The 11,409-nt window shown below is 41.4% G+C and overlaps 1 protein-coding gene across 1 annotated transcript in view; it reads left to right on the forward strand.

The window, feature by feature from the left end:
- The window catches only part of LOC135558774 (laminin subunit alpha-3-like), a 112,021-nt gene extending 100,852 nt beyond the window's left edge, over positions 1–11,169 (forward strand). The window contains exons 70-77 of the mRNA XM_064992892.1: positions 2,827–2,960; positions 3,047–3,227; positions 3,474–3,629; positions 3,728–3,893; positions 4,004–4,158; positions 4,344–4,437; positions 5,684–5,803; positions 6,026–11,169. Of these exons, the coding sequence (XP_064848964.1) occupies positions 2,827–2,960; positions 3,047–3,227; positions 3,474–3,629; positions 3,728–3,893; positions 4,004–4,158; positions 4,344–4,437; positions 5,684–5,803; positions 6,026–6,171 (1,152 nt within the window). The 3' untranslated portion in view covers positions 6,172–11,169. The remainder of the gene's footprint in view (positions 1–2,826; positions 2,961–3,046; positions 3,228–3,473; positions 3,630–3,727; positions 3,894–4,003; positions 4,159–4,343; positions 4,438–5,683; positions 5,804–6,025) is intronic.
- Positions 11,170–11,409: the final 240 nt, after the last annotated feature.

Below are 11,409 nucleotides of genomic sequence, written 5' to 3' on the forward strand. Positions count from 1 at the left end.
TTTAATGAATTGAATTGTAATTTTTTTTGTCAACGATCTACACAAAATACTCTAATGTCAAAGTGGAAGAACACAGTTTATTTTCCACACATTCAACAACAAAAAATGAATCTTGATTAGATAACTATTCCATCTCAAGTCAATACATGTTAGAATCACCTTTGGCAGCAATTACAGTCTTTCTGGGTAAGTATTTAAGAGCTTTGCATACCTGGATTGTACAATATTTGCCCATTATTCTTAGAAATATTCTTCAAGTCCTTCCAAGTTGGTTGTTGATAATTGCTAGACAGCTATGGTCAAGTCTTGCCATAGATTTTCAATCCGATTTAAGTCAAAACTAGCTCATATACACTGCCAAATCTACACTGGAGTTGCTTACTGAGACGACATTTAATGTTCATGAGATGCCTAGTTACAAAACACAAGGCCTTGTGTTTTAGGAAATTTACCTGCTGAAATGTGAAATTGTCTCCAAGTGTCTGTTGGAAAGCAGACTGAACCAAGTTTTACTCATGAATTTTGCCTGTGCTTAGCTCTAATCTGTTTATTTTTATATTTAAAAAACTCCCTAGTCCTTGCTGATGACAAGCATACCTGTAACATGATGCAGCTACCACCATGCTTGAAAATATGAAGAGTGGCTATAACGCTTTTGTATTCAGAACAAAAAAGTTAATTTCTTTGCCACTTTTTTGCAGTATTACTTTAGCGTCTTATTGCAAATAGGATGCATGTTTTGGAATATTTGTATTCTGTACAGGCTTCCTTCTTTTCACTCTGTCATTTTAGGTTAGTATTGTGGAGTAACTACAATGTTGTTGATCCATCCTCAGTTATCTCCTATCACAGCCATTAAACTCTAACTGTTTTAAAATGACCATTGACCTCATGTTGAAAGCCCTGACAGGTTTCCTTCCTCTCCAGCAACTGAGTTAGAAGGGCGCCTGTAACTTTGTAGTGACTGGAGGTATTGATACACCATCCAAAATGTAAATAATGCTGAAAGGGATTTTCTTTTTTACCCATCTACCAATAGGTGCCCTTCTTTGCGAACCATTGGGAAACCTCCCTGTCTTTGTGGTTGAATCTGTGCTTGAAATTCCCTGCTCGACTGAGACCTTACAGATACTTTTATGTGTGGGGTACAGAGATGGAGTAGTCATTTAAAAATCATGTTAAACACTGTTATTCCACATAAAAACTGTTATTCCACACAGTGAGTTCATGCAAATGACTTGTTAAGCACATTTTTACTGAACTTATTTAGGCTTGTCATAACAGAAGTGTTGTTTACTTTTTGACTCATGAAATTTCAGCTTTTCATTTATTTTATTTTTTAAATTTGTGAATATTTATATAAAACTATAATTCCACTTACAGGGTATTGTGTGTAGATCAGTGACACAAAATCTCAATTTAATCCATTTGAAATTATTCCGGCTGTAACACAACAACATGTGGAAAAAGTCAAGGCGTGTGAATACTTTCTGAAGGCACTGTATTTGTGTATATGCATTTGTATTTATGCAAATACACTAAAGGTAAACATATATTTTAACAAGTGTACTGAGAACACACAGTTGCACACGCAGAGTCACTTACAGCCGGATTGTCCTCAAAGTATGTCAAATTAACCACCCATACTGGCCCTTCCATCCATTATTTTGTTCTTCCTTTCTTTGAAATACCCCCTATCACACATACTGTACCCAAATTCAAACAAACAAACAACATTAAAGACATATCATGCCTAATTTGACAGAACTGGTATTAGCATGTCATGTTTGTGGAGGAAAAAGAGAGTATTATGAAATGGGCACTTGAACATGGAAACATACAGGTAACTTCCGAAATAAAGGAAATGTTTGAGTTGAGGGATACAAAGGACATTGAAAGCAGGTGTTTCCACACAGCTGTGGGTTCTGAGTTAAGCAATTAACATCCCATCATGGTATTTCATGTCTGGGTCCGGGAACTGTAGTGGATTTGACAAATTGTCTTTATTCTTATTATTATTTTTAACAAACCGTGAAGAGTACAGAAACGTACAGATTTGAAGGTTGCATCATGATTAGGTTTGGGGTGGGGTCGCGAGAAATTCTTGTGGACAAACGGGGTTCCCGCTGAAAAAGTTTGGCTTTGGGTCATGTATAAAAATGACCAGTTGACCATTATTTTGGCTACCATGGCTAGAAGAAGAGATCTCAGTGACTTTGAAAGAGGGGTCTCAAAGGAGAATAGGGGGTTTAAAAGATGTGTGTGTCTCAGTCACCAGATCTCAACCCAAATGAACACTTATGGGAGATACTGGAGCGGAGCCTGAGACAGCGTTTTCCACCTCCATCAACAAAACACTTTTTGAAAAATGGTGAAGCATCCCTCCAATAGAGTTCCAGACACTTGTATAATCTATACCAGGGTGCATTGAAGCAGTTCTGGTGGCTTGCAGTGGCCTGTTGAACCCAAAATGGGGGTCATCGTTCTCAGTTTGTAACTCCCAGAGGCTTACAATTGATAACCAAAAGGACTGAGGAATGAGAATGGGCTCATACATGTTTACTATTGAACACTGAGACAAGACCTTGTTCAGTTTGCTGCGTGATTGACTTGAGCTTTAATCATCAAACACAGTGTCATATTTACCAAAGCTCTTTATCCTCCAACCTTTGTCTTTGCATTTCAGAACCACTTTTCTATTGACTAAGGCAAATACTTCCAGAGTGCCTTGTTGGAGATCGGAAAACTATTTCCATAAATCCCATGTATTTAAGCCATTTTCTCTAATATTGAGTTCCTGTGTCTCTGCCTGTGTGTGTTGTATAGGGTGGTGGTATGGAGATGTCAGAGGACAGTCTCTCTGTGTGTGCACACTCTGTTCTAGTCAAACATGCCTACCACATTGGGGGCACTGTGAGTAGCCTGAGCTACAACCTCACTCCCCAGGTGCTCCAGCCCAGGTGAGTAGACACAGACAGACACACACACACACACACACACACTCTTTCTTTCTCTCCCTGGCCTGACTCCTGTGTCTCTCCACTAGACCTCATTTCTCCCTGGACGTTAGGACCAAGTCTGCCGAGGGGCTGCTGTTCTATGCAGCCACCAGAGGGGGGAGCTCTCACATGGCTCTCTACCTGTCCAAGGGCAGGATCAGGCTGTCAGTAGGCAAGGGGAAGGAGATCTTCAATAGGGAGAAGTACAACGATGGAAGATGGCACTCGGTCAGTGGTGATTTCTAAGAGAAATCTATAATCTGTGATGTTGTTTCACATCATATTATTCACAAACTATGGTAGTAGTTGATCAATGTTGGGGATTTGGAAAATGTTTCTTTGGAAATGTACCAAATCACTGTGTCACTCCATTCAGTGACGCATGATTGCACCAAGTCTCTGGTGTCCCAGGGTCAACATTTACACCATTCCCATCAAAAAAACAGTCATCTTAGGTGACCTCATCCTTTGCAGGTAATATTCAGCCTAGAAAAGAAGAGGTTCCGGTTGGTAGTGAACGGTATTAGGGCTCAGGCTGGACAGCTGACCAGTGATGAGGCCACGTCCATGGAACTGATCTGTCCTCTTTACCTGGGAAGTGCTCCTGATTCCTTGTACACAGAACTTAAGGTAAGCAAGACACGAACACACACACACACGCAAGCACACATACAGTACAGCATACACTCACACCCCAAAATGGTATTGTGTTTTCTCTTTACTTTCAGTGGAAGCTCCTCCCAAAGCAAAGTGTGATTGGCTGTGTGCGTAACTTCAAGATGAATGGCACTCCCATGCCCGAGCCGACCACCAATCATGGTGCTGGCCCCTGCTTTGACGGACAGACACAGAGTGGGGCCTACTTCTCAGGGAGAGGGGCATACGTCCTTATTAGTGAGTAGAAAGTTAAATATTGAGATTGGTAATATGGTTCATGATGAAGATGATGATGATGACAATCACAACAATGATGAGGCTGATGATGATAATGACGTCTGTTCCAGATGATTCCTTTGTGGTGGGCTCCAGCTTTGAGGTGGTGTTTGACATCCGTCCCAGGAGTCTGACTGGTGTTCTGCTCCATGTGGGGGACTCCAGCAGGCCTCGCCGTGAGCCCAACACTGGACACCACCTCAGCCTCTACATGCACAGTGGAGAGGTGAGCCTGCCCTGCACTGGGCCGTTAAGACTGGGCCTGTCACAGGCCTATTAATAGTGTTTCTCTAGTGCATGGTTGCTGGATTTGACATTTAAAATGTGATTCCAGTTGAGGCTGATTTTAGGCTGAATTTCCTTGCAGACGCGTCTGTTGTGCAGTGTTGTGATGTGCATGTGTTTTTCAAGGTGGTGGCACGTGTGAACAACGGAGCTGGTGAATTCAGTGTTTCCGTTCGGCCCAAGCAGCCCTTGTGTGATGGAATGTTCCACAGAGTTGCAGGTACACTTTTGTTATAACATGCCTCTGTCCTACACATGTTATACATAACATGCCTCTGTCCTACACATGTTATACATAACACGCCTCTGTCCTACACATGTTATAACTGGCCTCTGTCCTACACATGTTATACATAACATGCCTCTGTCCTACACATGTTATCACATGCCTCTGTCCTACACATGTTATACATAACATGCCTCTGTCCTACACATGTTATAACTTGCCTCTGTCCTACACATGTTATACATAACATGCCTCTGTCCTACACATGTTATAACTGGCCTCTGTCCTACACATGTTATAACTGGCCTCTGTCCTACATATGTTATAACATGCCTCTGTCCTACACATGTTATACATAACATGCCTCTGTCCTACACATGTTATACATAACATGCCTCTGTCCTACACATGTTATAACATGCCTCTGTCCTACACATGTTATACATAACATGCCTCTGTCCTACACATGTTATACATAACATGCCTCTGTCCTACACATGTTATAACATGCCTCTGTCCTACACATGTTATAACTGGCCTCTGTCCTACATATGTTATAACATGCCTCTGTCCTACACATGTTATACATAACATGCCTCTGTCCTACACATGTTATAACTGGCCTCTGTCCTACACATGTTATAACTTGCCTCTGTCCTACACATGTTATAACTGGCCTCTGTCCTACACATGTTATAACATGCCTCTGTCCTACACATGTTATAACTGGCCTCTGTCCTACACATGTTATAACTGGCCTCTGTCCTACACATGTTATAACTGGCCTCTGTCCTACATATGTTATAACTGGCCTCTGTCCTACACATGTTATAACTTGCCTCTGTCCTACACATGTTATAACTGGCCTCTGTCCTACACATGTTATAACTGGCCTCTGTCCTACATATGTTATAACTGGCCTCTGTCCTACACATGTTATAACTGGCCTCTGTCCTACACATGTTATAACTGGCCTCTGTCCTACATATGTTATAACTGGCCTCTGTCCTACACATGTTATAACTGGCCTCTGTCCTACACATGTTATAACTGGCCTCTGTCCTACATATGTTATAACTGGCCTCTGTCCTACACATGTTATAACTGGCCTCTGTCCTAGATATGTTATAACTTGCCTCTACCCAACTAGCTAGCTTCAAACACAGTAAGAAGTGTCTTTAATACGTAATTGGTGACGCACATGGGGAATGTGTGTGTGTGTGTGTGTTTCCCGCCTCAGTAATCAAGAGGAACAACGTTGTGGAGATGCATGTGGACACTGAGGGCGACCACAAAATAGGACCTCCTTCCTCCTCCCCCACTCTGACCAAAGACCCACTTTATGTGGGCGGCATTCCAGGTTGGTACTTTGAAGGAAAGGTCACTGAATTTACAAATACATTAAAACCTGATCAGGACTAGAGTCCATTGTAATAGAGTACCCCTTGTATTTGGCACAAATAATAACCTATAGATCCCATTGGACAGTGAATGATGGATGAATCAAAGTCACACTGAATGTAGACTCCATCATTGTTATGCCTCTTGAATACAGTACTGTGTCTGTCTCCTCCTTGGGCAGAAACATCCATGCACCCATCCCTCCCAGTCACAGGGTCCTTTGAGGGCTGCATCCAGAACATGAAGATCAATGAGGACCCAATCTCCTTCGAGAGGCTCTCTGGGGTATTCGGGCCACTCAACCTCAGAGAGTGTCCAGCTGGCTGAGTAGAATCTACTCCATGACCACATCCTGGGATCACATCCACTCTACACTAGCCGCTGCGTGCAATCTGTTCCAAAAACAGAGAATGTGTGTGTATGTGTGTGAGAGATAGTGTTGAGTGTGTATGTGTGAGAGAGAGAGACGTGTGTGTGCATGCGTGGATGTGCGTCACAAGGATAGTAAAACGAGGACCATTTGGACAAGTGGGGGACATTTTGATAGTCCCCACGAGGAAAAATGCTATTTTAGGCTCAGGGGTTAGGTTTAGGGTTACTATTAGGGTTATAAATAAATGTAGGGTTACGGTTAGGGTTAAGGTTAGGAGTTAGGTATAGTTTTAGGGTTTGGAGTTAGGGTTAGATTTAGGGGCTAAGGAAAATAGTATTTTGGATGGGAATCAATTATTTGTAAACGTGTGCTTTAAAAAAAAGTAAATTTGTTGATTGAGAGGCATACAAATAAGATTATTTCTTGATACATTTGAAATTAGGTCTAATTGTGGCCACACCCGGACTATATTGTGAACGACTGTTGGCGTAATGTATTGCTTGACTGCAGTGGGGGTGATGACCAAAACGTAGTTTGTGAACTGCAACCCCCGAAATTATTTGTTCTCTAGTTTGTTAAGCAGAGGCTGTGTAGGTTTTGGTTCTACAAAGCTCTGTCCGTGATAAATAAGTGGCAATGCCAGAGAAACCTGTATTTTGAGGATTTATAGGTGTAACCGGTGCTGTACTGCACCGCTGTAACTCTGGTTGATTGAGACTATATGTAACGGATGTGAAACGGCTATTTTAGTTAGCGGTGCGCGCTAAATAGCGTTTCAATCGGTGACGTCACTTGCTCTGAGACATTGAAGTAGTTGTTCCCCTTGCTCTGCAAGGGCCGCGGCTTTTGTGGAGCGATGGGTAACGAAGCTTTGAGGGTGACTGTTGTTGATGTGTGCAGAGTGTCCCTGGTTCGCGCCCGGGTATGGGCGAGGGGACGGTTTAAAAATTATATTGATGCTGTTGACCTGGATCACTGGTTGCTGCGGAAAAAGGGGGAAGGTCAAAAGGGGGGTGAGTGTAACGGATGTGAAACGGCTATCTTAGTTAGCGGGACGGTTTAAAAATTATACTGTTACATATAGACGTGGACTTTGGAGATCAGGTAGTTTTAATCAAGCAGAATTCACTCTCTGCATCTGCATCCAAAAGGAAATAAAACATTTGTAGATCACATATGTTCTGAGAATCGTCGCCTCTTTCTCTCATAGTGCATCACAATGATTTTCGAAAACAAAAATGAGTACAGCCTCTCCTTATTATGCATCAACACATAACATATTTTTTACATAGATAAAACCACATGCCTGCATCCAAAGAAAATAAAACATTTGTAGAGCACATATGGTCTGCGAATCGAATCGTCGCCTCTTTCTACAGCAGATGCACAATACAAGGGACTGGGATCATTTGAGGAGCTAGCCATCATTCACACATACAATAGCCTGCTAATTCCTAGTACAGACAGTTGGTGCTTGGTGGTTGGAGCATGTCACTGAGCTGGAGGGTTGTGTACTTCTTAGGTTTTGGCGTTCCATCAACGGGACAGTTGTAAATCATGTATCAAATCGCCGTGTATCATGATCGCACATTTAGAGAAACAACAAATGTCGGTACATATAAGTGTCTTATATTGGCTGAAAGCTTACATTATTATTAATATAACTGCACTGTCCAATTTACAGTAGCTATTACTGCGAACAAATGCCATGCTTTTGTTTGAGGAGAGCGATAGGTTTGATAAATTCACATCTGAAGGTGAAATGTGTACTTACAATTTGAAATCTTGCTCTGATTTATCATCCTAAGGGTCCCAGGGATAACATGAAGTGTCATTTTCTTAGATAAAATTGTTATTCATATCCTAGAAAGGTCCATATAGCACGATCGATTTTGTACTTCCACTCGCTCAATTTGCAAAGATAGGAATCTGTGAAAATGTAACCCTAAACGTTGTTTCAACTAGTCAAATTACATTTGTACGTTCGCCTCCCGGGTGGCACAGTGGTCTAGGGCACTGCATCGCAGTGCTAGCTGTGACACTAGAGACTCTGGGTTCGCGCCCAGGCTCTGTCGCAGCCGGCTTCCGGGTTGGATGCGCGCTGTGGTTCGGTTGTGTTTCAGAGGACGCATGGCTTTCGACCTTTGTCTCTCCCAAGGCCGTATGGGAGTTGTAGCGATGAGACAAGATAGTAACTACTAATAATTGGATACCACAAAATTGGGGAGAAAAGGGGGTAAAATTCAAATAAAATAAATTACGTTCGTATTTATTCCTCAGAGATCCTAGAATGTAACCAGACTTCACTATATTATATCCTATAGGACACCAAATGTGGTCAGAGAGCGATGCCTTCATGGTGATGACACGGGCGGTCTTCACTTGATTGACTTTTAAATAAGCACCAATCGGGGTCAATCAAAGCTAGCTAGATAGCCATTGAGCTGGGCTTTATGGGAGTATGCGGAAACCCCGTATCTGTTGCACAATTTTGCTGCTCTCCTTGTGCGACAGCAAGCCTTTTCCTTTTGGACAAAAACTGCAAGAATATGGGGACTTATGAAGTTATGAAAACTGAGTGTTTTGCAAATGGTGAACTTACAATATGGCTACAAATACTGGAAAAACTAAATCAAAGTCCAATTATACAGATTTGTCGATATTATTGCAGAAAAATGTAATATAAATGTAAACGTGTCCACTATTTGCCCAAATGTACCTGGGTGGCTTCAAACTAAATGTAACGTAGCTTGCTCGTACTTCAAGTTATTAGTCTAAAATTTTGCACATACACTGCTGCCCTCTTGTGGACACCATCAGAATTACAACCAGAGTGATGGCTAGATTTGGGACCTTTCTGTTGCATTTCAAAGATGGTGGTAGAATTATCATTTTTTTAAACAGTTGTTTTTTTCTTTGTATTTTCTTCTACCAGGTCTATTGTGCTATATTCTCCTACATTCAATTCACATTTCCACAAACTTCAAAGTGTTTCCATTCAAATGGTACCAAGAATACACATATCCTTGCTCCAGGCAGTTAGATTTGGGTATGTCATTTTAAGCGAAAATTGAAAAAAAGGGGCTATGCATTAAACCTGTTGTAGGACTCTTTGCGGCCAGCAGGTCAAATGAACGACTAAAGTGAACGAGTCACTCAGAAATACGAATCATGATTCCCGAGTCAGTAAAACGATGCGTGCATGTATGTTGTGACGTACAAGCGGCACAGATATAATTGTATGTTACTCTGTATGGAACATGAATATAAAGAGAGGTGGGCTAGTCTGTAGTGTAGTATATTTATTTTGTGATAAATGTGTTTACTATCACCATCTTGTTATTGAATATATTGCGATATTGTAATTCTGTACCATGGGTTAGAAATGTCTGTTTTTCCCCAATTATGCTCTTCCTTTGTATTTCCTCATCCCCCCTCACACTTGGGCTCCCGAGTGGCACAGCGGTCTAAGGCAGTGGATCTCAGTGCTAGAGGCGTCATTGTAGACCCTGGTTCGATTACAGGCTGTATCACAACTGGCTGTTATTGGGAGTCCCAAAAGGGCTGTGCACAATTGGCCCAGCGTTGTCTGTGTTTGGCTGGGGTAGGATGTCATTGTAAATAAGAATTTTTAAATAAAGGTTAAAAAAATGTTTTTATAAAAATAGTATACAAAAGCTTTCTTTAGAGTGGATGTGGCGTTTGTTTGGCCAGTATTGCATCATGGCTACCATACAAGCTAAGCATCTCTGCACTTTAAAAAAATAAATGCCATGTTGACCAGTTTAACAACAAAAATATCAGTCACAACAATTAACTCTACATTGGTATTACCATTTTAATTACCATTCTGTGTCTCTAGCGACATGTAACTATGAACTCATATTAAATGTTTGGGCCTACTATAATTACATTGTGATTTTTTATGGATCCGGAGTAGTCAATTATTGGTAAAAAGCTAGACATTTTTTCTCAATGGCCTCAAATTATATTCAACTGAACTGGGACCACAGAGAAATGTACAGAAAATATATAGACCATTTTCTCACATACAAGTATACTGAACAAAAATATAAATGCAACATGCAACAATTACTGATTTTACTGACTTACAGTTCATATAAGAGAATCTGCCAGTTAATTGAAATAAATCAATTAGGCTCCGTCTATGGATTTCACATGATTGGGCAGGGGCACAGCCATGGGTGGGCCTGGGAGGTCATAAGCCCACTGACTGGGAAGCCAGGCCCAGCCAATCAGAATGAGTTTTTCCCAACAAAGGGGATTTATTAGAGAGAAATATTTTCATCAGCCGCCCGGCTGGTCTCAGATGATCCCTCAGGTGAAGAAGCCGGATGTGGAGGTCCTGGCCTGGCGTGGCTACACAGGGTCTGCGGTTGTGAGGCCGGTTGGATGTACTGCCGAATTCTCTTAAAACAACGTTGGAGGCGGCTTTTTGTAGAGAAATGAACATGAAATGATCTGGCAACAGTTCTAGTGGACATTCCTGCAGTCAGCATGCCAATTGCACGCTCCCTCAAAGCTTAAAACATCTGTGGCATTGTGTTGTGTGGCAAAACTGCACATTTTAGTCTGGCCTTTTATTGTCCCCAGCACAAGGTGCACCTGTGTAATGATCATGCTGTTTAATCAGCTTCTTGATATGCCACACCTGTCAGGTGGATGGATTATCTTGGCAAAGGAGAAATGCAGGGATGTACACATTTGTGCACAATATTTTAGAGAAATAAGCTTTTTGTGTGGATGGAAAATTCCTTGGATCTTTTATTTCAGCTCAAGAAACATGGGACCAACACTTTACATTGCATTTATATTTTTGTTCAGTATAGATATACTGTACCTCAGACTAAGCTTTGTATATAATTTTGTATCATTCTTGATAACCTTTTTCCATTATTAAACACTTTGTTGCAGATGTTGTATTCACTCTTGACGGTTACATCAGCTATCATTTACTTTACATGTATGCATTCCTGCCTTTTGACCACTGATAACATTCAACATTTGTGAGTGGGTTAATCATGTCTGTCTGTCCGTCCGTCTGTTTTTTTGTTGCCTATTGTTGTCAGTTGTAAATGCTTGTTTTTGTTTTGAACTTGGTGTTTATCTTTCATGTGCAACCGTTGAATAGAATAGCCTGCAGCCCTCAACTCAACTCTGGACCTTGAAGC

The sequence above is a fragment of the Oncorhynchus masou genome, chromosome 17 (assembly GCF_036934945.1).
Source record: "Oncorhynchus masou masou isolate Uvic2021 chromosome 17, UVic_Omas_1.1, whole genome shotgun sequence".
Taxonomy (NCBI): Eukaryota; Metazoa; Chordata; class Actinopteri; order Salmoniformes; family Salmonidae; genus Oncorhynchus; species Oncorhynchus masou.